Source organism: Haemorhous mexicanus, chromosome 7 (assembly GCF_027477595.1).
Source record: "Haemorhous mexicanus isolate bHaeMex1 chromosome 7, bHaeMex1.pri, whole genome shotgun sequence".
Taxonomy (NCBI): Eukaryota; Metazoa; Chordata; class Aves; order Passeriformes; family Fringillidae; genus Haemorhous; species Haemorhous mexicanus.
Genome location: NC_082347.1, coordinates 42,875,578 through 42,902,535, shown reverse-complemented (window position 1 = coordinate 42,902,535; position 26,958 = coordinate 42,875,578). Strand labels below are relative to the sequence as shown.

The 26,958-nt window shown below is 40.7% G+C and overlaps 2 protein-coding genes across 13 annotated transcripts in view; both read right to left on the bottom strand.

Moving 5' to 3' along the window:
* The window catches only part of MSH4 (mutS homolog 4), a 28,031-nt gene extending 23,056 nt beyond the window's left edge, over nt 1–4,975 (bottom strand). For all 5 annotated transcript variants that reach the window (XR_009487240.1, XR_009487241.1, XM_059852265.1 and 2 more), the window contains exon 1: nt 1,908–4,975. Coding sequence is in view for 3 of the 5 variants with exons in the window: in XM_059852265.1 (XP_059708248.1) it covers nt 1,908–2,325 (418 nt within the window). In the remaining 2 variants the exon portion in view is untranslated. The remainder of the gene's footprint in view (nt 1–1,907) is intronic.
* A 141-nt stretch (nt 4,976–5,116) lies between these two features.
* The window catches only part of ALDH18A1 (aldehyde dehydrogenase 18 family member A1), a 32,728-nt gene continuing 10,886 nt past the window's right edge, over nt 5,117–26,958 (bottom strand). For 5 of the 8 annotated variants that reach the window (XM_059852273.1, XM_059852275.1, XM_059852274.1 and 2 more), the window contains 16 exons: nt 25,664–25,881; nt 24,019–24,168; nt 23,802–23,906; nt 22,315–22,473; nt 21,692–21,782; nt 19,936–20,060; nt 17,418–17,562; nt 15,704–15,777; nt 14,957–15,056; nt 13,665–13,885; nt 10,833–10,970; nt 10,528–10,747; nt 10,259–10,380; nt 7,834–8,020; nt 6,855–6,950; nt 5,117–5,908 (listed from right to left, as the gene is read on the bottom strand). In XM_059852273.1, coding sequence (XP_059708256.1) covers nt 5,727–5,908; nt 6,855–6,950; nt 7,834–8,020; nt 10,259–10,380; nt 10,528–10,747; nt 10,833–10,970; nt 13,665–13,885; nt 14,957–15,056; nt 15,704–15,777; nt 17,418–17,562; nt 19,936–20,060; nt 21,692–21,782; nt 22,315–22,473; nt 23,802–23,906; nt 24,019–24,168; nt 25,664–25,881 — 2,333 coding nt within the window. In that variant the 3' untranslated portion in view covers nt 5,117–5,726. The remainder of the gene's footprint in view (nt 5,909–6,854; nt 6,951–7,833; nt 8,021–10,258; nt 10,381–10,527; nt 10,748–10,832; nt 10,971–13,664; nt 13,886–14,956; nt 15,057–15,703; nt 15,778–17,417; nt 17,563–19,935; nt 20,061–21,691; nt 21,783–22,314; nt 22,474–23,801; nt 23,907–24,018; nt 24,169–25,663; nt 25,882–26,958) is intronic. The other 3 variants (XM_059852270.1, XM_059852268.1, XM_059852271.1) reach the window with 3 other exon arrangements.

Here is a 26,958-nt window from a genome sequence, read left to right as displayed (position 1 = left end):
TATGAAAACAGCCAAAACAAATTTTTATTCAGAAAGCAACATACAAAAAAACAGCTTACAAAACTTCAATTTTTATTAGCAGAAATAGAGATATGCAAACAAAATGTCATTCTATGAAAGGGTATAAAGTGAAATAAATCAGACTGCTTTGAAAACAAGCTTGCATTAAAATGATTATCTTTTACAATGAGATTACCTGCAGTGCTAATAAAAAATTATTTACATTGTTGAACAGAAATAATACAACAGAAGTCACTTTACTAAGTATCATTTCATATGCTAATGAATTCTAAATTTATGAAAGAATGCTTTAAATCAACTTTATCTCACATTTGCCCATCATTTGAAAAATCATTATCTAAAACTGCACATGTGTTTATGAAAACCTTTTTTAAAAGCTGAGCATTCCTTTCAAAAAACAGGACGATAAAAGAAAAAAAAGAACCACTTGGGAATGATAACTCTTTGAATTTATGGGGATCAACTCTCAGAAATTATGCAGTAATCTGGGATATATTTGTTATCAGCAGTTTCTTTCACATGTCTTTAAGATCTACCTACATTTTTTAAGTCATGCAAAATATCTTTGTCTCAGAACACTGTAAATTTTTAATAAATTATTTAAGTAATTTACTTGTTTTAAATTCTCTTGATATGACGGAAGACATCCTTAATCTAGTTTAGATAACTGCTTTCTAAGATTTAAAAAATGAATGAAAATATAAACAGCAGATCCACTTAAAAAACTCCAGGTATTATAAAACAGGCAAACACAAATGTTTCTGTTTCTTATAATATATTAAAAACTGACACATGAGACAAAATACATAAGTAATGGTTTTAGATGATCAGTTAACTGCATGAGTCTTTTTCGAGGCTGGGTGGTAGAAAAATATCTGCTGTACTGGGATTCTGGAGTTTGTTCCGGTGAGGTGGGATTTTCTTTGTGTTTGTTTGGTTGGGAGTTTTTTTTAATCTTAAAACTGTGACAAGTGATAATATTAGCTCAGATCTTTGGTTGGGGACTTCTTTAAGAGTGGACACATCAGCATTGCAATGCACACATATATTTTTTTTTAAATAGCATTCACTTAGATTTTGGCCTAAGTTCAGTCAGAATTTTGGCAGAAGAGACCTCCTGTAGAAGGCACCGAATCTGGCATAACAGGGGGAAAACAGTAATTTTAAAGAGCAAATGAACCAAGTGATATACAGCTATTTCTCGAAGCCAACATTTAAATCGTCCTGTTTGAATTAGCATTCTGTTTGGGGTTTTTTTTAGGATTCCTCAGTAGCCATATATAATATCCAAACGTATTTTACCTAATTTCCAATTTATACACAATGGAGACACATGTGCATCAGAATTCATTGCAGCAAGTGTTAAAATAATTTCCAACTCTTTTCCTAGTTTCTTTTCATCTGAAAATACCACAATTTTAACTTCTTTTTGCTGCCTGCCAAGATACAGACTTTGACAGTAGATTTTTATAAAGAATGGCAAATAGCAGTATTGCATGGTAGGAACACAACATTCTTACCATACACCGAGACCGACAGGCTCTTAAAACTATTTCAAAGCCAGGCGTAAAAATAAAAACAAAACCAAAAATCAACAAAACTCCTGAAACAACCAACAAATCAAACACAAACTCGAAACTCACAATCAGTGTTTCGTTTCTCTCCTGTAAAGCAAACGCTGTGCAGCAATTCAAACACGTTTATTGTTCCCACCAGAGAGCTCGGCTACTATTCCATTGTTCTGTCCGGCTAAATGACAAAGGTCGCTATGAAGGTTAGCTGCTGCCGCCCCATGTCAGTAAGGACGGCTTTTAACTGCTCGAGTCGGGTTCGAAAGAGCTAAGGCAGCAGAAAGAAAGAGATAAAGGCCCGAGCAGAGAGCGTACCTCCCCTTTCGGACACCGACGGCTTCACCGCGCTGTTCTCGGCAGCCCGGCCGGCTGCGAGGCCTTCCCCGCTGGAGCCGCCCGGCGGTGCCCCGCCGCCGGAGGAGCCGCCGGTCCTCTCCGAGCTGTGTGGCGTTTGCAGAAGCCCCAGGGTATAGCGGGGCGTGTGCTCCGCCCGCCCGCCCACGCCCGGCGTGGAAGAGCCGCGGCCCGTGTAAGACTCCGAGGTAGCCGAGGCGGCGGCCCGCCCGCCCGCGCCCGCCATGGTGCGAGCCCTCAGCACCGCCCCGCGCCCACCGCCGGCACCCGGGCCCGCGCTGCCGCACCCAGAGACGGGCTCTGCTGGTAAAAGCTGTCGAGCCGCAGCTATAAACGATACAGCAGCGCACAGAGCTGCTGGCGCTGCAACGGGTTTCATTATAACTATGCAAGGACCACTGCCACGCAAGGAAAGTGCTTTCTCTGCTCTTTAAAGCAAGAGTACTGTTTTTCGACATAATTTACCCTGCATTAATTCTTCACCATTCAGACTTCTTTAGCAAGAGCTTCAGCAATGTTTTCTTCCTGCTCAGGAGTTTGGGTACAAAAAGATCCCTGAAATAACCACAAAGCTAGTTTACCTCTGTAGTTGTCTTAAACACCTGCTCGTAAGAATGTTTTAGGACACTAACATTGCTTTCTATATTACCATCATGTAACATACACCACTAAAATGTTTCAATTCGCATTTTGACTCGCCACAATTTTGTCTCTGGCACTAAATACACCCGCATTATGAAACACTCCACATACTCACACCTTTTTTAACCTATAATTGTATAAGATCTTTAGAAATCACAGCTGACTTAGGAAATTACATTGATCAAATTTTCATCTGAGAACTCCAATAATATTAACAGGATTTCAATCTAAACTGAAATGTTCTACACTTCGGTGCAATATCACCCACCTATTAATTCTCAGGCTATCTCATTCTGTAAGAGACTACAAATTCTGAAGACAATTCCATTTTGTCTACAGAACATGGAAAAATAGCAACTTTCTAGCTACTAAACTGTGTTTGCCTGGATGAAAACAAGTGCACTTGCAAAGAAAACCATAATGAAATTTTAAAAAATTACTTTAAAATTGTTGGTTAACCTTTACAGTTAAATAAAACCTCATCAGCACTCTCATGCCCTCACACTCAACACAAAGCCTTTTTTGTGAGGCTTTTAATTGTAACTTTTTTCCCAAACCTTGAAAGATAAAATTCCAGGATTTGACCAAACAATTCATCAAGCAAGTGGGCAGTGAAAAGAAGTAGAGTTTTTTACCTTAACTAAAAACCTGTGGGCTTTAAAAATTCATTAGAAATACCTGAGCACTCAAATTCACATTTTGTTTTTGAAATCCATGACAAGTAAAGGTCTATCAAACATTGACTTTGTCCAGTTCTAGCTTACTCTACGCTAACACAGCTAAAAGAACCCAGATATTGAGCTCCACCTGTATAAGGCAAAGCACATTCAAGATCCAGCCACTCCATTACCATACCAGCTACTGCTCCCTGAAGGTCAGAGCCTGGCACCCTCAAAAGACAAAGATAACTGTTCCCACTGTCTACAGCCCAGAGATGAATCGTATGGTCTTTGCCAAAAGTATCTAGACAGATCAACATACTACTACACCACCCTGAGGCTGTGCTACCCTGTCTTTAGTATCGCTACACCCTTGGGCAGGGCAGCCCCAACAGACACAGACGCCCAACACCACAAGCACTGTGACTGTGAGATGCGATAAGTGCACAAGCAACAATGACCTCCACAGGGAATATGGCACCCACCAGCAGAGAAGTCCAACAGTGCCATGACAGTGCAGGTCCTCTACAGCAGCCCCGGAAAGTGGTGACTGCTACGGCCACCAGCGGAGATGTGGATGAGAGCCATCAAAAGAAGAATGATGGATGAGCAAGAAGCCAAGCTTTAACAAAAGACTGTTATGGACATGGGGACGCAATCCCTGGAGACAACTCTGTCAAAAAAAACCTCACAGAAATGGAAGTGAAGGCCCTACCTGGCTCACCACTGTGAGGGATGACTGCTCAGAAAAATCTACAATATGATAGACACCAGAGAGATCCACACCTTAAGCTGGAATTGCAAGACAAGAAAGGCTTGACAGGCACTAAGCTGATGTGGCAATGCACTTGCAACTTGCAGGAAGGCTACCAAGGTGCCTAGTGATCACTAAGAGCTATGGAGACATCAAGACCCAAGGAAGGTACAGTGTACAATGCAGAAGACAGACTAACAGAGTTTATACAACACAGACACATGCTGGAACTGCTTTCCTTGGCACAGTTCTCACATCATGTTGAGAACTAACCTGCTCCCTTGACTTGCCCCAAGGGAATTGCTCCTGAAGAGCTCTGTCCCCTACACTGACTGTAAACCCCTCCCTGCAATTCCCAACTTTGCCCCCTCTCCACAGAGACATCCCCCCCCTCCATCAGCATCCTTCCCTCACCTTCACTTCAGCGGAATAAGGTTCTTAAGCCACTTTCCTTACTACTCGCCAGCAAGCCCAAGCAGGGGAGCCTCAGTACCACTGCCCTGCTTTGGGGCCCACCTGCTGCTGGGTGTCTGTGCACCCGTGGCTGACTGCACACACTGACCGTGGTCATAACACCACCACAGCCCTCATGACCAGGCAAAGCCCTCACTGTAGCCTCTGCATTGCAAACCTCAGATCTCAGCTCTCCTGCCGTGCCACCTTCAGCGAACAGGAGCCATCTGCACCTACCGAGGCGTCTCACTCGCCTCACCCATGCCCAGCAGCCTATGGCATCTGCTCAGAGGAGAGATGCACCCTGCGCCCTATTGTGATGCCCCTGTGACCGGAGAAAGGGGTGCAGCAGCACCGGATCCCAAGCACAGTGTGTCCACCACCCATGCCAGGACAGCAGTGGAGAGCAGCTGGCAGGAAAGGAAACGACGCCCCGATGGGGCAGTAGCACACTGGGCCCCCCCAGTTGAGAGCGGGATGTCCTGCAGCCATCGGGGAGCTCTGGCTGCCAGCCGTGTGGAAGGGCTGCAGTGCACCATGAGAAGGAAGTGTTCATGCAAGTGGAGAGCTTCATTCTGGACAAGCCATGATCAAAATGCTGTTGGAGTAAGTTTTATATAAACCGAAGAAAAATAAACCTCTGATACAAGTAAGTAACAAAATTAATGTAGCAGACAATGATGTTTTTTATCTACAATAGTAAACAATACAAAGAATTAGATATAAAAGGTTTCTTGGCAAAAGTTTACTATACATTTGGAACATCTGTCCCCCTATCTCAAGACTGATCAAATACAAAGAAATTAAGCATAAAGCTTCCCGGCCCTCAAGAGATGCCATGATCCTAAGACTGAAGAAAAAAACCCTCAAAACCAAAACTGCTGTGTCTGTTCTCAAGAACAGATACTTGAATAAAACAAAACTTAGGAAAAAAAAAAATTAGGCTCCACCACCAAATATATTTGCTACAGAGAGCACTGGGATAAAAAAGGAATGTAGTCGATACTGAAATCCTTATGTTACCTATATAATTTGAAAAAATCTGTCTTTGGGAGAATTGAGGTCAGTTTGCAGATTCTGTCTAAGAAAACTGAAAGGGGGGGGAGGGGGAGAATTCTCATTGATGGGATCATTTCGTATTCATTGCACTGCAAAATGACCAAGGACAATGTTTCTCACGATGAAAAACAAACTCCTTCACCTTCAGAGATTATCCTGAAGCCTGAACAACTTCAGGAAATAATTATATCCTGGATTTTCTCCCTATTGTTTTCAGTTGGCATTTCTCTGAGGGAGAGGGAGACTTTCATGAAGATACTTCATGCTCCCATGCTCTGAAAAGTCAGAAACAACGTGATTGTCCCCCCTCAACAACCACTTCGTAGTTAAGAGTCCTTCAATTCCCACTGGTCCACGTGCATGGATACGCGAAGTACTAATTCCCACTTCAGCACCTGTAGGAAACACCCAAAATAAAGGTAGTTAATCCTCTGATGATGCTCACTTCATACTAAATGTTTTTGTACCTCGAAGTAGAAAAATCTGCCTGCCTTTCAGAGACCTGCCATTCTGTCTCTGCTCCTCTCCAAATACCAGTTCCATTTCCCCAACAGAGAAGCTCAAGGAGATTAACTATTACATTATTAATTGTAATGCTTATACTGCTGGCTACTACAGTTACTTTCAGAAAGAAAGATAAGAGAGAGAGAGAGAGAGAGGTATCTCCTACATTGCTCTTAGACTGATCTAAGGGCATAATCCTTCAAACAAGAAAAAAAGCTAAACTAGTGAAGATTATGATCTTACATCCTTTTTTATCACATCGAGGAGATATTGGAAGACCTTAACTGGAATTCTTCAGTCACATGGAACACTGTTCCATCTAACACAACAATAGCGCGTAGTGGAGACTTCTGATTTTCTACCTCATCAAGGAATGGTTCCTTTATCTTCTGCAATTCACAGTAGCTGCACCTGTTTATTTAATCAGCTGATACTCAGTTTAGTTCCTACCCTTCATTCCTTAACACTGCAGGGCTTGCACACTGGACAGCACCTCAATCTGCCTAGCAGGACTGAAGCATTGCATTCTTTACAGCATTATTAGGAGGAGAAACAAAAGGAAAGCTGTTCAGCAGTTTCACATCCTGTACTGCATTGTTCTATCACTATACGCATGCAGCATACTTTATTGCAATTGAATAGAGCTTCAAAGGATCCAAAATATCTTTGTGTGGATGAAATTTCTAGGCTTCAACTTCTTGTACAGTACCTTTCCTGAAAATCATTTATTAGACAGTAAGATAAGAGACTAATCCTATCTTTCAAGATTCATACTGCCACACTGTTCACACACCACAAAATTCTGCAGTCACAACACTACAATATCTTCCCTCTTACCAAGTCCAAACCTATAGCCATCAGAGAATCGGGTACTGGCATTCCAGAAAACACAAGCACTGTCCACATGCTGGAGGAAGAACTCTGCTGTTTTCTCTGGGAAAGAGGCAGAGAAAAACAAAACCCATTACATACAGAATGATCATGTATTTCAATAAACACTGCATAAAACAGTGAACATACGTAACAATACAACTTTCACGTGCAACCTTATCAGACAGTATTTAAACAGCCTGGGCTAAGCCACACTCATTTTTACCTTCCTCCCAGTACGGTTACCAATTAGACACAACTGCAAATCTTAGAATAAGCTCACAAAGGTTAGAAGCAAGCAAAAAGATGTCTAATTCTAACTCCATTCAGTTTAGTCAAAGAGAGATTTAGTTGCATGACCAAGGAGAAAGAACAGCTGCCCCAAACAGCATTTTGAGACAGTTAAGCTACAGTCAGCTCTCCATTAGTCTCAAACATGGAATTGTTCCAAATCCTGAGAAATCCTAAACTCAATTGCTACTGCAAGTACTGTTTGAGAACTACTATGCAGAAATGCCACACATAAGAAACTTGGAGGTCAGTAGCCCTTAGCAACAAGACAGACATTCAAGAGCAACTCTATTTCCAAAAGAAATCACTAGTTCACCAGGTCCTGTGGCAGTAGTTATGGTATCGAATGCATGCCTTTTAGTGACAAGCGTTTAAGCTCAGCAAGAGTGTAGAAACAGAAGCCTACTTGACTCACAATGGCCAGCCGCAGATCAACATGACCTTAACTGCAGCTGATTGACAGAAGTTCTGGGCCTGGATTGGTTGGAGAGTCAACCTTTGTCTTGGCACAGCTCTAGTAAGGCTTTGAACTGGCACAGACCCTGGCACAGACCCAACAGACGAACGACTACCATGTATGTAGTTAGTTGCACTAACACCAGGAATCAGCAGTCAAACCAAAACAGCAGCTTAAAGAAGGAGCCAGGTCACTAACCATTCTCTGTGATAATAACATCTGTATGGGAACTTCCATACTTGTGGATATGTTCAACAGCCTCTTGAACGCTGTCCACCACCTCAATGCAGCACTCCAGGTCCCCATATTCTATGCGCAGAGATTTCACTTCTGAAGGACTGAATGTCAAGTAAGATGCAAACTTTGGGCCAGCATGAATCTTCACCTGCAACACCAGGAACATTTTGTTTGTGGCTACTGACCATACCAGAGCCTTTCAGGTGAAAGTGTAGTTTCTTGTACTCAATATGGGACGGACAGCAGTCCCTGCGGTGCTATGTTTTGGACTTCTGACTAAAACAGTGTTAAAAACACACCAATGTTTTGGCTGTTGCTGAACAGAGCTTGCACAACATCAAGGTTCTCTCTCTCCCCCCGCCCCCCCGTTCTAACTCTGTGCCCCTGGTGCGAAGACTGGGAGCATGCAGGAGTTTGGGAGGGGACACAGCCAAGAGCTGACCAGAACTGACCAAAGGAGTGTTCCATGCCATAAAATGTCATGTACTGCAATACAAACTGACAGGAGGGGGTTTTTGAAGAAGGTAGGCATTGCCCAAGAGACTGGCTGGGCATTGGTTTTTTGTGGCAGACAGCAAGTAATTAGCTTTTTTATTGGGTCATTTCCTCCTCTTTGTCCCCTTTCTTCTTCCTCTTTCCTTCACTTATTAAGCTATCTTTCAACCTACAAGCTTCCTTGGTTTTGTTCTAATTTCCTCTTCCTGTCCCACTTGGAGCAGGGGAGAGCAAGCAGGCAGCTGGATGGTGCTTAGTTACCAAGTGGAGCTACTCCACAATATGCATGCAGTGTAAGAAAAATACACCAATACTTTGGAAAACTTGGCCTATAGGTGAATTAGCTACGAGGTACAATAAATTACATGCTAGGTTGGCTACCTATCATGACAAACTCTAATTCAGGACTCATTTGAAATTACTTAAAGCAATAGCATCACTTAGTCACCAGGCAGAAAAGGCCAGTACAGCACTGCTAGGAAAACAGCTAAAATACTGATGCCAGCCTTTGTTTTAAGACGGCAACTGCAATGCAGAGAATAACGAAAGGAATGCTTCCAGGTTTGCACCTACAGGAGTCTTAAGATCTTGAATGACTTTTATCCTTTTACTTTATAAATTGATACCAGCCATCTCTGAAGCACATCTAAGACACAAAGGAGTTACTGGGTCCAGTAAGACAGATATTTTTCATTTGTTATAAAGAAAATTTTAACACATTATCAACCTCTGCCAAAACACCTAAACAATGAGAGATAATTTAGAACAGATACAGCACAGAAATTCCATGCAGATGAATTTCCACTCAAACAGGAAATTTTGACAAGAGAAGCATAAATAGGAAATAAGGCATAAGTCTATTAAATATGAAGGCTTTTAAGACAATATCTGTAAACCAGCATTTTCTTGTGCAACTATCAATCACTTTAATTGCATAATCCTGCCCAATATTTGCATATTTCTTATTGTCAGGTTAGATTAGACAGAGGTAATATCCTCCCCACTGTATAAGCAGATCGGGTAGGGTTGGTGGTGGAAATGCACTGGTACACATATTCCTCCCATCCAAAATACAAACATTTACCTTGCACTCTACCCTTCCCAAGAAACAACTAAACAAGACATTAAAGAGCCCCAGACATTGAGAACTTGATTCTTGACTAATTACTAGCTTCTTTTACTATAACCCTTTTAACAGCATCAAAACATATGACCTCTCTATCCTCCATTAATCACTGCCTGTGCACTCTATTTGTCAAATACACAGTGCTGTGTGAAAACTCTTGATTTATGTGCAATTCATACTACTTCATGGATACTTCCTCCTGATGCATCTCTGCTATCTTTACTGAAAAAACATTGCTTGTGTCTAGATAACTAATTAGTATGCTGGCCTTTTGATATCCTTTTACATACCAGGAGGGAAAATGGGTGGGAACAAAGGGCATCCAAGAGGAAAATTTTAAAAAACACACGTATGAAGCAAATTCAGAAAGGATTAAAACAGAAGGGAATTCACTTGGGTAAGAAGCTAAATTAATAGATTCAGGAAGACAAGGCTTTGCATATGACTGAATTTGAAAAGGTAGAGAAAGGTTGTGTATATGCTTTAATTGGCAGAAGATTATTTTTGCTATATACAAGGAAGGATATAGCAAAGGTATCCCAGTAATAGCCTGTAGCTGTCCTGAATAAGCTGCTTTCATATCATTTCTACAGAAACACTTGATGCTGTCTGGAGAAGTTCATTGACATGTACTAAGACACATGTGGGTAACTAAAATGTTATGCCATGTAAACAGGGCTACACCAGCCAGACCAAATGCTTCGAAAGTTTTAGAAAAAAAACAGACAAAAAATACAAAAAAACCCACAGATATGAGTGACTAACCTGTTCAACTCTCAACATGTCTATGATCTGATCAAACAACGGGGTTCTCAGCAAGTCTCGATGAATTAAGAGCGTTTCCAGAGCATTACAGGCAGCAGGATATTCACACTTTGAGTCTCTGACTGAGGTTTAAGAGTGCGTAATTAGTTACACAGCATTTACAACAAAGATTTTTGGATAATATATAAATTCTAAATTACCATAACTACATTGCATACTCCAAAGTTCAATTACAACCATGAGATTCAAGTCACCCTCCCACAGCTTACTTATTCGTGTGACCTTCTCAACACTGGCATCCGTGTCAACATACACATGACAGATCCCTTCACTGTGACCCATCACTGGGATTCCCTTAGCAGCTCTCTGGATATTCCTGACTAGCTGTGATGAACCACGTGGAATGATGAGATCTATCAGCTTATCCAAACGGCAGAGATCTTCTACTTCCTCTCTTGTGTTCACCTGTGGTAGTTGCAACACAAAGAGCTTACAGTTTTACCTCTCAGGTTTTGCCCACACTTTTTATACATACCACAGCAAAGAAATAGTCGATTTAACTCTAGGCACTTACCAGTTGCACTGCATCTCTGACTCCATGAATAGAGAGTGCTTCTTGTGTCAGATGATGAAGGATTTGATTGCTATGTGCTGCCTCTTTCCCTCCTTTAAGCAGTAAGCCATTTCCACTGGCTATGGCCAAAGCAGACACCTGTCAAAGGAGTTTATTATTGGGGAAAAAAAAACCCCTTTAAATGTATTTTGGTTCTTTTGTCAGAAGAACACCCACAAAATAAAACCAGGATTTTTTTTCAGTTGATTTACTCAATATTAATCTACAGTTTTCCTTTCATGGCTCTGAAAAACCATTATAAGTAGCAGCACATTTAACTCCAGAAATTAAATATGCTAATTTCAAGAACAAACTTGAGTTTTCAGGGTACTATTGTGATGCAGAGACTACAGTGAACAAGTCAGAAGAAACTATGGACATAGGGCTTCATATGAATTGCATAGCTGTGTGGGCAATTACCCCAAGGAGAAAAACTTTAGCTGCAAGAACTCTTGTCTCTAACCATTCCAGCAGAGAGTGGTAAATAAGCTCTTCCTATGAACAGGAAAAACATTTTCATCATGCTGTCTAAAACAGCAGTCATAAACAGACAACACTTGCTCTAAGCAAAAAAAAAGAAAATTTGAGATAATAGGCCCAGCATCATCTTTGCTTCCACGTTTATCACCAGAAGAAACCAATAGATATTGTTGCCCTTCTGTTCAAGGTGTTAGATTTCACCCATTTAAGTCCAGCAATGCAAGAGAGTTTTGCTCCTTTCTACCTCGGAATATGTCACAAGCAATAAAGCTCTTTTTCAAAACTTATATTACTTTTGTATTCTTTTTGGTATTCCTCATCCCAACTTCATTCACTATGGTCTCACAATTTGTCCACCTACTTAAAAAAAGTTTAAAAGTATGCGCTCCTTTGAAAAACAAAATCACCTCCTCCCCAGAGGTGAGTTTATTCTCTTTAGAATAAACAAACTCAGTATTTTAAGTTATTTTGCTGTATTACTGTCTTCTGGGAAAGATTATATATATCATTATCATCACCTGTATATATATTTACCAAACGTACACTCATTAGAGTATTCATTGTATATTGTTGAGATGCTGATGCCAAAATTAGTCAGGGTCACATCTAATAAGAAGTTAGCTTGGTGGCACACTTTAGATCATGATTCATAAAACAACCAGCCAGATACATCTTTCCCCTTCTAGTATCAAATAGGTAATTATCAAAATGCTTGATAATCTACCTCATTTGAAAAGAATATTATAAACAAGAAACACATTAGAAAAACACACTGAAGTGTAACTGTCTGGGAAGTCTGCCTTACATAACTATCACGTGTCTTTTTAACTTTTATAATTAGACATTAAAAAGCCATCTGATTGTATTTCAAAAGTACCTTCTATCTGCCCCTCCAGATCACTATCACAAAAGGAAACTAAATAAATAAGCTTATTGAAGTAAAGAGGCATAAGATTAAAAGAAAGGTTTCTACCTGGTTTGAAAAATGAAAAGAAAAAATACTAAGAATTAAGACACAAAAATAAAAAATTTGTGTGAATAAAAGTAGAACACAAGATAAGTGGTTTCAAAATGGTTCAGTCTCAAAGACTAGTAGAACATGACTACACTTCTGAACAACAACTGGATTTGGTGGAATCTATAAAATACAGTCTCTGAAGGATGCCTGCAATTTCACCCTTTAAGTATTAGAGGCAAACATGCTGTTTGTATATGTTCACTTGAAGCTTATTAAATCTTAACCCAAACAAGCATGAGATGCAGTAGTAGACTAAGAAGAGAGAACTGGTCCTCTCAATCAGAGACCCTCCTACTATCAGATACAGGACGGGACAGAAATCATGCAATTCAAATGCAGAGTTATCAAAGATGATCCTCTGAAGTTGCATCAGGAAGCCTAATGTGAGTATGAGGACAGGAGGTTAGCAAGAAGCAAAGCAACTACCAAGACAAGCTATTCCAAGTCTGTAAAACAAAGCAGGGGAAGGGAGGGCAGGGCAGGGAAGCCAGTAGGAGTCAGTCTGGTGTAAGTTCTAAGATACAACAAAGAGAAAGAGGAAGGCATCAGCTATGCAAGGCAAGAGACCTGGGCTGCAGCCCAGGAAGACAGACTCAAATTCAACAAGGCAACATATTGGTTATCTGTAACAAACAGAGCTGGTAGTCAAGGAAGACTAGTGCCTTTTTGTTTCACGGGAACTTTTCTTACAGCATATTCCTTTTCACTGTAAATGGGGACTACTCACAAAAATCTGGCATGAAGTACGAAGCTGTCCACTCATTGAGCCTCACATCCTCAAAGTGGCTGTACCCATAATTTTCTACTCAAACACCTGCTCATTCGAAAACTCCTCAATCAAGCTTCCTAGATACCTAATGTTAATTGTGGGAAGAAATGTTGCTAATCAGGTTTTTTTGTTCGTTTGTTTTCATTTTAAAATCTACTTCAGTTGCTCAGTGAAGCAGCCGTGAGTTAGAAAGTAAGACCAAGGCTGCTCCTGCAACATTAGTTCAGCACCCGTATTTTCATACATTTTGTAACAGGATTTACTTATAGCAACACTTCCACACAGTGCTGCAGAGGAAAGCATTTGCCCTTAACATACCTGCCTTATTCCTGGCATAAGACAAATGACAAAACTGAACACTGCAGAAGCAATTCCTGAAAACACCTCTGCATAAAAAACAGCAATGCCAAAAAAAATCAATTGTAGAAGAATCCAGGCAAGAGTCCTTTGAAACAATACTTTTTATAGTCTCTTGTTTGCTTGCCAACAGAAATACTCAACAGTGTAATCTACCTTGCTTACAAACCTGTGGAAGGCAGTCAGGACGAGATTCAAAGATCACGAGAAGGACACCAATTGGCACTGTAACCTGCTCCAAATCCAGGTCTTTTGCTATTCGAGTTCGACGAATCACACGGCCGACGCTGTCCTGCGAGGATGCCGCAATCTGACGCAGACCAATAGCCAAGCTGTTTAGCTTTGAAGTAGACAGACTAAGGCGTTTCAACAAAGGGAGGGCTAATCTCCCTAAAAGAAATAAAAAGTTGTGCTGAAGATAGATTGGTCTTCCTAGGCTCAAGCAGAAGTGACTTAAATGAGTGCTGAAGCTAAGGAAAATTAAGATATTTCCCACACCCTAGCAAGTAATCTACCTGAGATTAAAAATGCATAGCATCAAGTCTGGTAGTCACAATAAAACCCCTCAAATATGATGACTATTTCACCCACATTTTCAATTAATGAGGTTTAAGTGCTTTGTACATGAAGCAACCACACAAACTACCAACATCCAGAAAGATAAGGTTTGTCCTATTTCACGTACTGAATGCATTACTGAATTTCCTACAAATTTCTACTCTTGCAGTATTTCTGGAAGGTCCAGGCAGTAATTGCATCCTTCTGTTTTACAAACAGAAACATCAAAGCGCAGACACATGCATAGCATTTCTGTGCAGACTGGGCAAGAACAACTTGAATTTTCAAGTCTGAACACATTCAAACAGTAAGTTAACCCAGCAATGTCCCCTCAAATACTCTGGTCAGTGGTGCCTTCCACATAGTATTACAATTCAAGATGTGTCCTTTTCATATACTTGTTACGCCACCATGTACACATCTCAATCCCAGCTTCTCAATGAAAGTATCAGTCTAACACAGAAGAGGGGGTTTCAACTGAGCCACATAAAGAGAACCTTCCTCAATCAGAAGGGGACAACTGATGCTTTGGCGAGCATCAATTTAAGTGTAGAGATGATAGCCCTTCCTTTAGGAACCAAACATTACATTGACCAGCCTAGAAGACACTCACTTTGTTCATGACAGTAACAGAGATATTCCATTTTTTAAAAAATTTTTTACAAAACACCACTTAGTGTTTTGCACTGCCTCAGTATTTTCTCTGATGAAGGCATCTGTTTTATGCAATGAAGGAAGCTGTGGCTGTTTACACTGACAAGCTCTTAAAGTCCCGGGTTCAATAATCTGTGTCAGCCATACTGCCTAATCCCAGGTGACAGAAGATTCTAGTTCTGCTCATTTGTCTTGAGGCCCAGAGAGGTCCAAGATGATAGTATTACTATGGAAGGTTTGAAGCAGTACCTTTATTTTCAGCCTCCTCTAAGTCCTTCTTGTTTGCCAAGAGAATTTCATCCCTCTGGTCCGTTAGTAAGTCAGCAAGACGATAAATAATCTCTGCTCTCTGAAAGAGAAAACATATTCTAAACTGACTTCTTACTCAAAGTCCATGCTGTTTGACACCTAGTTCCTATAGTCCATTTATGCTGACCACATCCTCTCACTATCTTAACCTCCCCAATACTTGGGCAGCTGATTTTTCCAGCCCGCATCACACTGAAAAAGAAGACCGAACACTGCTACAGCCTTTACCTTGCTTTTATTATCTTGCTTTCCTTTCCCAGTCTTCTTCACCAAACTCACGTGGTCTTCCTTTAAGACCACCTTGTACTACATCATACTCACCTAGCTGCAGAGTAGTAATTGTCTACAGCTCCACTTTTGTATACAAGTTGTATGCTAAACTCAGGTGTGAATGGAGCAAGTTATTCCAGCCAATTCTTCAGCAGCATGAATCACAATTCACTTTTGTGCGTTACTTAATGCTATCAAAATTTTTATAAACCCCACATGAAAGCTAATATTACTTCACAACCCGAAGGAACACGATCTTTTTGCTTTTATCATCTTTAAGCAGGCTACAATACAAACAATGGATCTGGCACAGAAATAATAGATTCTTGTCCCAAGAATCATTTATGTTATAAGCCTATGTTGTAAAACTTGCCACACATGCACATTATTAACAATTTGGCCCTACTGTTCTGTCACCTGCTCAGGCTGTAGAGCCGCCAAGGTCCTGCCACCAGCTCGAGCCATTTCAGCCTGCTGTTCTACAGTAGGGCCTGCAAAAAAACCCCAAAAATATGGTATGCAGACAAAGTAACAGCACAGGCAGAAGTGAGCACTAGCCCATTCGTCTTCCAATTCTTTATTTAGAGCATGAAACCGTTTTTAATAGACAAATTCAAGAAAAATGTTGTATCCTAATACAGAAAAGTCTGTAGCTGACACAAAAATACTGCTATGGTCCCTACATAAAGAATCATCACAAAGATTCTGTCTCTGTGTAACAGCAAGTGTGCAGCATGTATCAAAAAGGCTCGATAAAGGCCAAAAGAACAACAGGATAGCTAAGTCATCAGGGCATAGTAGGCTACTGAAAGAAAAAAGGCAAATTTTGAAAAGTTTCAGTATCCAGCTGAGGAATGTATGCATGGGAACACACAAACAATAATGGAAGCCAAAACCCTAGTAACAGCTTGCAGAAAAATTGCTTTCCCTGCCTTTCCATGTATGCATTTTAGAAGCAAGGTGCTGAAATTATATAAAACAGATTGTGTTTCTGTTTCAAGTCACTGTGTTCAAGTAGCATTTCTGCAAAGAATTCACAAGTAGCTTGTGAAAAATCTGCCATTTTTAACTCTCCTGAAGTAGCCTGTAAACCAGGTATCTTGAACCCAACTTCCATTTAAGAAGAGTCCCATGGAAACTGCCAGAGTAGAAATTACAAAGAGGTATAGTGGGAAGTGTAAGAAAATAACTTGTGGACATGAAATTAATTAGACTAATTTAAGACATCTTAAACCAGCTTCTTGAAGTGATATCATACTTTACAAAATACAGCATTTTTTAGTATTCTTGGAGAAAAATTATGTATATAACCAGATATACTCGATTTTTTAAGGTTATCTGAATTTCCAAAGTGTGGGTTTTGGAAGATAGAAGACAAAGAGATGACTGAAATAAAGACCACAACAGTCCACAGGGACAGACTTTTGCTACTGACAGTATTTGCGACTCAGAATGGGATCACAAAATTAGAAGCTTTACTGTTGATACCAACTTATTATACTGAGGCTAACCAAAAAGGCACTTGAGCATAACGACACCAAGTGCGTTCAAAGGATGATTTGACATATTTATACAAGAAATCCATTAAGGATTACTATACACAAAGAAATTCACTTGGCTTAAAGTGAAAGTCAAAAGTATCACCCCAGTATCTATTCTGCTAAGGTGAGGGATCTTTGGTCTGATTTTATCCAACAATTAATACACTGTTCCAGCAATGCAGTGGCAGGAAAACATTCCTACCTACCATGCTAGATAACTGAGTCATAAAAGAAATTAATGATAAAAAATAAACCTAAACACTACCTTAGTTCAGTAGCACATTCTATATCCATATCCTCACAGTGAAATCATGGATACTTGATGAAAACTCTTAAGACTACAAAAGGCAAAACTTCTATTCTACTCACTGCATTCTTCAAATGCAAGTATGATGTACCAGTTTATCAGCTGGAGGGAAGAAGAGCAGGGAATTCAGCAGTTTCTACCCCTACTTCAGAAAATACCTTTCAAAATCCATTTTGCAACAGAGAGTGGTCTTCCAGTTATTGCACAGCTCTAGACAAATTTTAACTCTAATTTTTCAGGAAATCTCTACAACTCTCAAGGTACACATTAACTCTGTACTCACCTGCAGGTTTTACCTCTGAAAAAAAAGTTCCAACTTTTTTCCCTTCTACAATATCTGTGATGACGTGACCTGAGATCTTTGGGTGGGTTCCATTTGCAATCACTACTGAAGTGCCTCCTTGCAGGGCCCACAGAGCTGCTTTCACCTGCAGGAAAGGACAGAGACAGTTGCAAGAGATTCACTGGTTATTTGAATCACCACTCTCAACAAGACTTCTTGGTCCACTCTGATGGCCAGATTGATCACTTATGCTTTCAGAGAGCATTCAACACACTTTGGGAATCTACAAACTTCAGGGCTGGAATACTGATATTTGCTTAATCCTTCTGCATTATGTTAAGTTTACATAATGATTAGCTCATTAGTAAGGGTCCTTTGAAATCCCTGTTTACTGACTGGACCTAAGATTAGCCTCTTTGCACATCTTTGAGCAGAATATGATTTCTCTCAAATCCCAGCTGCTACCTGCTGAAGAGGTACTGCTAGTGATTTCCTTCATTTATTTTCCCAGTCAAGTATTTACCAATATGGGCAATATTATCCACTACTTATATTTAATTATGTGTCATTTATTTAATTGCAAAAGCTTCTCTGCTTACTCACTTCTATGCTTTCCTTAGACGGTTCTACAATTTGGTATTACAGTCCACAGTCATTAAGAGACACAAACGTCAGACAGGCCTATCACATCAAACTGGCTACCAAAAGATCATCAGCTGCTTCATTATTGCTCAAATTTCACGCTGAAAAACGAGATTTGTTCTTTGAGCCACTATCTGTTTTCTATTACTGATGCTACAGTTTTCCAAAAATGCCTCCTACACTCTCAACTGTAGCCAATTTTTGTTACAACACCTGCATCAAGATTTGACTCAAAAGACACCAAGTAACTTACAGATTATTACTTTTACAATAAAGTACTCTCTAACCTTGGCAGCTTTACCTTCAATACCTGGAATTGTTTAAATTATCCTAGCAGCCAGATACGGGAAAGTCATTCCTGAATAAGCTTTGTACATTCCATAGCTACAAATGTCTCCTCCTTTTGCCACCTTCCAGCCCATGCTCTGATACCCAAGAACGTGCCTTACCTGAGTCTTCAAAAAATCAACAACATAACTGGTGAAGAATTTTAACTTTGGTCTTTTCCTGCTTAGTCAAGATCTGCTTTGGCTTTTACAGACAACTTTCTAGATACGTCCCAGGGAAACCTGCAGCAATTAATACTACAGCAGTGCGTACCTCAGCCTCATGAGAGACATATGCTGAAGTCAAACAACACACCCATGTTTACGTACTCACAGCAATGAATACTGAGACCACCTGACTGTACACAGGACTAAAACCCATTAGCCCTGCCACCAATTACCTTGGTCTCCACCAATATATCCTTCAGAAGCAAACAGTACATTGTACAAACTCAGAAAGGAGAGGGAGGTACCATCTCAGATTTAAGAGACAGGGATTCCCAAAGTCTTTGAATTATCACAGAAGAAAGAATTGAGACGGACTCTTACTTTAATTTAAAACACAAAAATACAGATCCAAATGTCACCATTTAAAATCTACTTGAGTGTAATTCTTAACTTGGTCTTTTCAATTCACATCGACCTAAAAGAAAAGCAAAAGGAACTCACATACCATTTCAGAGTACTCAAAGAACAGCTGAGGCTAGAAAGGATCCCTGGAAATCATACAGTCCAACTGCCTGCTCAAAGCAGGGTCAACTAGAGCAAGTTACTTCAGACATCATCCAGCCAGGTTTTGAACATCTCCAAATAGAGAATCCAAAGGTTGTCTTGGCAACCCACTCCAGTGCTTCAGCAACCTCACTGTAAAATTCTTACATTTCAGTTTATTCACTTGTATTTCATTCTGAGCCCATGGCCTCTTGTCTGTTCCCTGGATACCACCAAGAAGAATCTTGTTCTGCCTTCTGTAAACCCTTCTCTCAGCTACTTATACCCAAATGTTCTCTTTTCCAGTGTAAACAATCCTAGCTCTCAGCCTCTCTTAGTGTGACAGTGCTCCAATTCTTTAATCATATTCATGTCTCTCTGCTGGTTTCACTGTAGCATGCCATGTCCTTCCTGTACTGCAGTATCTAGAACCACACACAACTCCACAGACGTGGTTTCACTAGTGCTGAGTAGATGAAAGTAATGATTTTTCCTTGACCTGCTGGCTATGTTCTTTTCCATACAACCCTGGACACTGCTGGTCTGCTTTGCCCAAAGGCCATATTGCTGGTGTACATTCCATTTGGTGTCTACCAGGATCCCTATGCCTTTTCACTGAACCTGCATTCAAGGCAGTCAGTTCTCCAGCCCATACCAGTGTCCCTAGGCATAAGACTCAGCATTTCCTTTTATTGAATTCCTAAGGTTCCTGCCTGCCCATTCCTGCAGCCTGCTAAGATCTATCTGAAGCACAAGATCCATCCCGCAGCTCAAAGCACAACCATCTCATGTAGCTCTCTCTCCTTCACAATTGTGAAGTAAATGTTCCATATTTCTACCTTTGCTTCCATGCCACCCATTCCCACTCGGGATTTGGTTCCAAATGTTACAGACTGCTGGTCTCCTGGGTAGAATATGTCAATAAGCTTTGCGTCATCAGACCCTGGAGGGCTGTCAAAGAGTCCTGAAATAAATCATAAAAATCAGTTATATACCTTCATGTCGAAAGCTCACCCATGAAAAAAGGAAAAAAAGAGAAAAAAACAAAAGCAACCAACATGAGGCTAAAAAGCTGTGTTCCACTTTATAGCATTGAAAACTTCCACTGAACCCTTCTTGTCATGGGACCGAAAGCACAAAATTCTTAACTGGCAGACCCAAAAGGTATAGGTTTATTGAAAACCTAAAAATAAGAAGCCAAAAGCCCACATGATGAATAGCAGCAAGCAAGCTGCGAGGAAATGACATTTGGTTGAGGTTTGAGACAGTTTGCAGCTTTCAGATGTTCAAAGTCAGGCCTTACACACACCGCAACCAAACTGGCAAAGAATAGTCCTCCTCACCAAACACTCAGACAATAACCTTGAAAGGTGGACTGCACAGTGAGAAAACAGGCAATTCAGAAATATGTAAACAGGATAACTATACAATTCTACTAAGAAGGAACACAACACTACAGATACATACTCCCATTAGCATTTTTTAAAATAAGTAATTTAATGTCACTATGCTTGAAGTGGAATGACACTTTGATTACTCAATATATTAAACTTCAGCTCTACCACTACACTTCCCAGAAATGCTATGTGCACAAATACTGCCACAACAAACTAGAGAGCACAAATGCAGTCTATCTGTGCCCATCCTCGATAGCCTGGGAAGTAGAGGACATCTCTCCATAAACAAGCTGTCACACTGAATGAATAAGCTTGGAGGAGAGGTGGGCTGGTTTTGGGTATTTTTACAAACTCTTTCGGCTATTTCTGAATTGTTCTAAGACAGTCATTTTGACTAGAATTAACCAGCTAGAACAGAATTAACCAGCTAGACTAGAATGAAATGCAGCTGCATCTGCTAAAAGAAACAGTGCTTATTATGGAAAGACACCTCTTTCCTCCTCAGGGTCTCAAGCATGTGCTGAAGGCCAGGATCTACTGAAAGAAACCCATCTGGACAAGATGAAAAAAATATGTGACTTAGGGTGATCTGGACTGCATTGATCTGAAACTGTACCCACTACCCTCCTCTCTCTAGAACAGGAAATTCAACATCCATAGGTGACAGGCTTATGTCACAACAATGCAGCTCAGAAGACTAGAGCAGTGTAAGCCAAAAGGGAGACAGAAAAAGCTAGGAAGATCCAAGTATCTGGAAAACAATGACCAGGACTTGCTCGACACTGATAATTCACTGACAGAACCTGCTGCCAGAGGAAACAAACTATTGTAGAATAGTATTTGGTTTATACTCCTGATTCAAGACGCATAGCTTTTATCCTGCATACTATTCCCGACTATCATACAACTCTGAGAAGCTCGCAGAAGTACCATAGTACATGTGGTATTCTGGGATCTGGAACAGGTCTCAGGTTCACATGCATTCTCATCCACCCAGATTCAACAGTGTGTCAGACAGTGTTTGGTTTATGCCACAGCACCAACATCGGGTATTAGGTCTTAAGGAGTTATTGTAGTACATTGCAATTGTCCTTGAAAAACAGATGAACTGAAGAGATAAGTAAAACAGGAAAAGAGGTTGGTTTGACAATCTGATGTGCTTCACTAAAACCAGAAATTAGAAAAATTGCTCACAAACCTTCCACATCTGAAAGAACAATCAGGAGATCAGTTTTCATTTCCACAGCCAGTCGTGCTGCCAGACTGTCGTTATCCTTCACACTAATTACCTGCAATACACATGCACATCAGAAGCAGTGAACAGTGCAAGGAACTAAGAGATATTTGGTGCCAATATAAAAAAGCAATTTACCTCAGCACTAACAAGTCCTTCTGAGCTACTTTTTTCACACCCACTGGAAACTTCAAAGGTGATATTTGTGTGAAAGTACATATGCTTCAGTAAAGTGGTATCCAAATGACAAGCAGTGTCATCAGTACTTCCATTTCTCCACCCTAGTGCCCAGTGACAGGGCAAGAGGCACTAACTGACGCTGTTTTAAGAAGGGGTGCTGGATTAGATGACCTGCAGAAGCATGCTTGTTTTTGATAAAGCAGACAATATTTGCCCTGGGTTCAGCCCACAACACTGTATCATGCCAAATACAGACAGTCTTCCAGTACTCTCTGTCCACATACTAATTCTGTATCTTTGTCTCTGCTGCAGACTTCAGAGGTCCCCTGTTATGGCATTAGTCAAGTACACATTAGTGCTGCATCATCTGCAAGCAGGACCCCCCTCCATTGCAATACTTTACCCACATTTACCCCCTGCAGATCACTGTTTGGCTCTGGAGGTGGAACAACTGCATCGTTAGTGTTAATTATAGGGACAATATTCATCCTTAAAAGTTCATGTAATGTTCCATTTAAGTTGCGACGCTTCTGTTCATCGTGGAAATCCAGATTGGTGACTAAAATCTAAAAGGAAAAAAGAAACTACTTAGCCTACCACCATTCCTATAAGAACATCATATAAACTTATGTATTTACATGTCAAAACAGAGCAGTCATGCCTTTTGCATCACTACAGAAACAAAAGCCACATTTAAAAGATATAGAATACAAGTGAGAAATATTCTTTCCACCATATGAGCAGGTTTATTCCACTGAAGCCTGTAACAGCCTATCTCAAGCTGGTAGGTCACACGTGCCAAGAATGAACTTGGAAAACAAGATCAAACAAAGATTGCTCACTATAACTACTAAGGCCCTAGACAATTCAACAGATTGCTCAAGATGCTGCCTTTCCAGTTTTTCCTCCCACTTTAATGTTCCTACTTGTAGCGAGCAGAAGGAATGCTTTATATCAAAACTTTTCTTCCACTCACTAGAGCTCACTTGCTCTTCTGAAATAATCTTACCTCCTGCACGCAGATAGCACCTCTTTCTTTCGGTTGTTTTTCGTTTTAAGACAAAGAACACCCTCAATGTCTGTTCTGGAGAGATTTTTTTTTTTTGTTTTTACTCTGTCATTGGACATTTGAGAACCAAGCAAACAACTCCACCACTCAAATGTACAATAGCACTTGGAATCAATGTGTATGCTAAGTTTTTTAGCATGGGCAATTATTTTACATCAAAGGAATGATGGTTATCTACAGATTTGAACAAGATTACAATCCAGCATGACCTATCATGATTTTTAGCTATGTTATAAACAATTTGGCATATTGTCTCTACCATATTACAGTAAGGCGTTCCTCCAAGAAAACTTCATACTAGGCTCCTAAATTTGTTAAAAGTGTCTAAACAAATAAGGCCTTACAGTTAAAGCAATTCTGCATTTTCAGAGTATCTAAGATAAGCAAAGCCTGTTTAAGACTAATTCAACTGACAAAAGAGTAATTCAACTTGCAGCCTTCAGTATAAGACCCAGGCCAGGGATACCATCATCCACAAGTTGGAAAGGTTCCAAGAGGAGATGGACAGCAAATTCTGATGTGTGGATATGCACTTCTGTCAGCTTTACAGAATGTGTCGCAGTTTACCCACTTGCGGTTTTTAAACCCTCCCTTTGGACCATCAACTTCAGGTTTTGTGAAGAGATCTTAACAGACCTTCCCTGCCTATAAAAGAGCAGGACACACCTGAACTCCAAAAAGAAAAAGCATATTCCTTTTATGTTGACAATAGGTAACTCAGTTTCTGAAATATTTAGCAAGGCACTCTTGTATAAGCTACCATTTATGTGACAATAATAAGCTCCAAAAGTAGCAGGTCAATCTAGGAAAGAAGGAGTGCCTTACTTGAGCTGCACAGATGCTGTATTGTGTAAACATGGCCTCATACAGAGCCATTAATCCACTCTGTCCAGCTGCTGCACAGGCTCGGGCCTCCAAGACCGGAATAGCCTACAAAGACAAAGAGCAGCTGTCAGGCAATGACTTGAACAGGTAGTTCTTGACTTGAGATCCTGTAGTACCCAACACTCAAGGAAAAGCAGGAGTGCCATCAGCCTCTCACCATATCTTTTAGCTGACTCTGGCCTGAATGAAGTGCTTGTCTCACACTCTGAGAAAGCAAGATCTCATGACGCAACCGCTGCTTTCCAAAAGCTACAGCCCCACTGGTGACAATCATCATCTCTCGGCCCTGATTTTGCAGCATTGAGACCTGTAAGTACAGGAAATAAGAACCAGCGCCTGGCATATGATCAGTGAGAGCAAAACAGTCCTGGCTACTATAACCTTGTGCTCACCAATTCCTGCTAACACAAGGATTTTGATTTCTCTGTGGATGTGCAAAGCAAGGCAATCACCCTTCGTGATACTTCTGCACACTTTCCCAGCCACCTGGAAGCTATGCCAAGGACTGCATGCAATCTTCAAACCTTCTTTTCACAATACCAGCTTTTGTGACTGAAAAATGCTTGAATCCATCCATTCCCAAAGCTACCATTATATAGTAACTTTGAATTCTAGAAGTGAGGAGGCCAACTCCCAATAGTAAAGCTTTTGATTACTTCTTCCTTACATGCATCTGGCCAGATTCCTTTCAAAGCCCCAAAGCTAAATGTCTTACATTAATTTAATGTATTAGCTTTACTTTACTTTCCAGAAAGGACATGTCCAGTGCTCACCAAGATAACCCTTTCATTTTGGAGAAGAAATACATGAGTTGATCCCATCAGTTTTTCCTAGAAGTAATGAGGTTTCAGGCTTTTCTTTGGAGGACTTCTGCTAATGCGCAAGCGATCAAGAAGGGTTGACTCATTTTGCAGAGTTCACATCCTTCAGCGCCACCTTCCCACTACAGACAGCTAATGCCCCGGCCACATCTTACGTATTGCACAAAATATCACTGTGCAAATCTCTCCCTATATACTCGGTTTGGCCAAGATGGAGTTAACATTCTTTACAAGAGTCTGTATGATACTGTGTTTCAGATTTCAGTTCTAAAACAGTTTTGGTAACATTCCAACGTTTTGCCTATTGCTAAATAGTGCTTGCACAGCATCAAAGCCTCATCTTTCCCCCATGAGGAGCAGCACTAGCAGAGTCAAGGCTTTCCTTGTTCCACTATGTCTGATCCCAGCAGGTAAGGTAGCAGCTGGGCACAAAGTTCAGAGAGGACACATTTGAGACAGCTGACCTTAAACTGCCCAAAGGGACTTTTCACATCATATAATGTCACACACAGTAATAGAGTTGCAGAATAGGAAGATGCAGGAGGTTGTCTTCCAAGATGGCCACCACTCAAGAACTAGCAGGGCATTGGTCTGCTTGTGTGAGGTAGTGACTGCCATCACAGATTTCTTTTCCGCTCTCCTTGACTTATTAAACTATCTTTATTTCAACCCATGAGTTTTCTTACTTTTGCTATTCCCATTTTCTTTCCAATCCTACTGGTGGTGGGAACAGGCGAGGGGAGCAAACAAGAATCTATGTGGATGCTTAGCTGATAGTCAGGATCAACCCACCACACCTTCAAGAAACAATTTAGTGTGTTACGTGGTTTATAGTACTGCAGCATAGGGGGTTGAAAAGGGAAAGGCTAACACATTGTTTTAAAGAGTATCAATATTTTATAATGGTTACTACAATCTTCTGTAGTATGCAACAATCACTGAGTACCTGAAGTAAACACAAATGTTCAGTCACAGAATTACCTGCTCTACAATAGAAGCCAGCCTCCCAAGGGCCAAGCCACACTCATCCCCTCGAGTAACAACAGCACTACCCAGCTTTACTACAATCCGTTTTGCATGCTTCAGCTCGCTGCGGTGTGCAAATGATTTTCCATGTGCACGGCTGAGTGGCACGGTGATAAATGGAATGTTGCTCCAACAACGGATGGATTCATTCCTTAATCTTTGGGAAGGGAGATCTGTGGATAGAGAAAGAAAAAAAAAAAAACAAACCAGTTTTAAGTGTTTCATTGAGACTTTTGACTCTTCACAGTACACTTCCCAGTAACTGGGAATGAGAAGCTAGCTTTCAATTCACTAAAATGAAGTGAGAAACAGGAGTATCTGAGCAGCATTAACCATCCCTAAGGTACAGAAAGCAAAATTCCATGCAACACAGAGCTCTGACTCTGGGAATCTAGAAGACCAAACTGAAAGACACAGTAAAAGAGCCTATATAGCTCACACCTCAAGGACTAGTTTTAAAAACAATCTACTTTGCCTTGCCTCATTACATAACAGTTTCAGAGAGTCTTCCTGTCTGAAGTAGTACAGAAAGCCTGATTTTTAGAAAAGAAACATAGCTTTTAAAACATCTCTAAGCCAGGTATTTCTGCACATTGCTCAACTAGTGAAAATGAAGGGGCATGACAGATTTACGAACTCCAAGTCACACGCTGACATTGCGGCGTTCAAGCCCTTGAACAGGCCTCTTGAAGATGCGTTTGTGCTCCAAGCCTGTCAATGTTCCAGAGACATCTGGACAATGCCCATAGTGTGCTTTAGCTTTGGGCAGTCCTGAAGCATCAGGCTATGGGACTAGCTGACCACTCTGTCTGACAACTAACTATGCTATTCCAGTCAATCCTAATCAATGTATCATCTGAAGATGCAGAGGTATCTTTACAAATCAGAGAACTGTTGGGAATTGGTTACATGACAAAGGTCACGTAGACATGCTCTGGATAGCTGAGAATTGGAAAAGTACTGGCCCAGCTAATCTGGGCCCTGCACCTGCAAGGCTGCAGTGGCCTTGGGTATAGTTGTAGTCTGATAACAGGATGATGTAGCCGAAAGCAGAGCATGAGAAAAGGGGGATGTAAGTTGTAAAGAATGAAGAAGTAAGAATAACCAATAGACTGCTTAGCTTACAGAATATGCATGAGCTTATTACATGTTGTGCTTAAATGTCTGATGCTCTAATCAATAAACGAAGCTTGCTGATTCTCACATTGAGATGACCCGAGCTTCCTGCACTGTGACAGTGAACATTATAC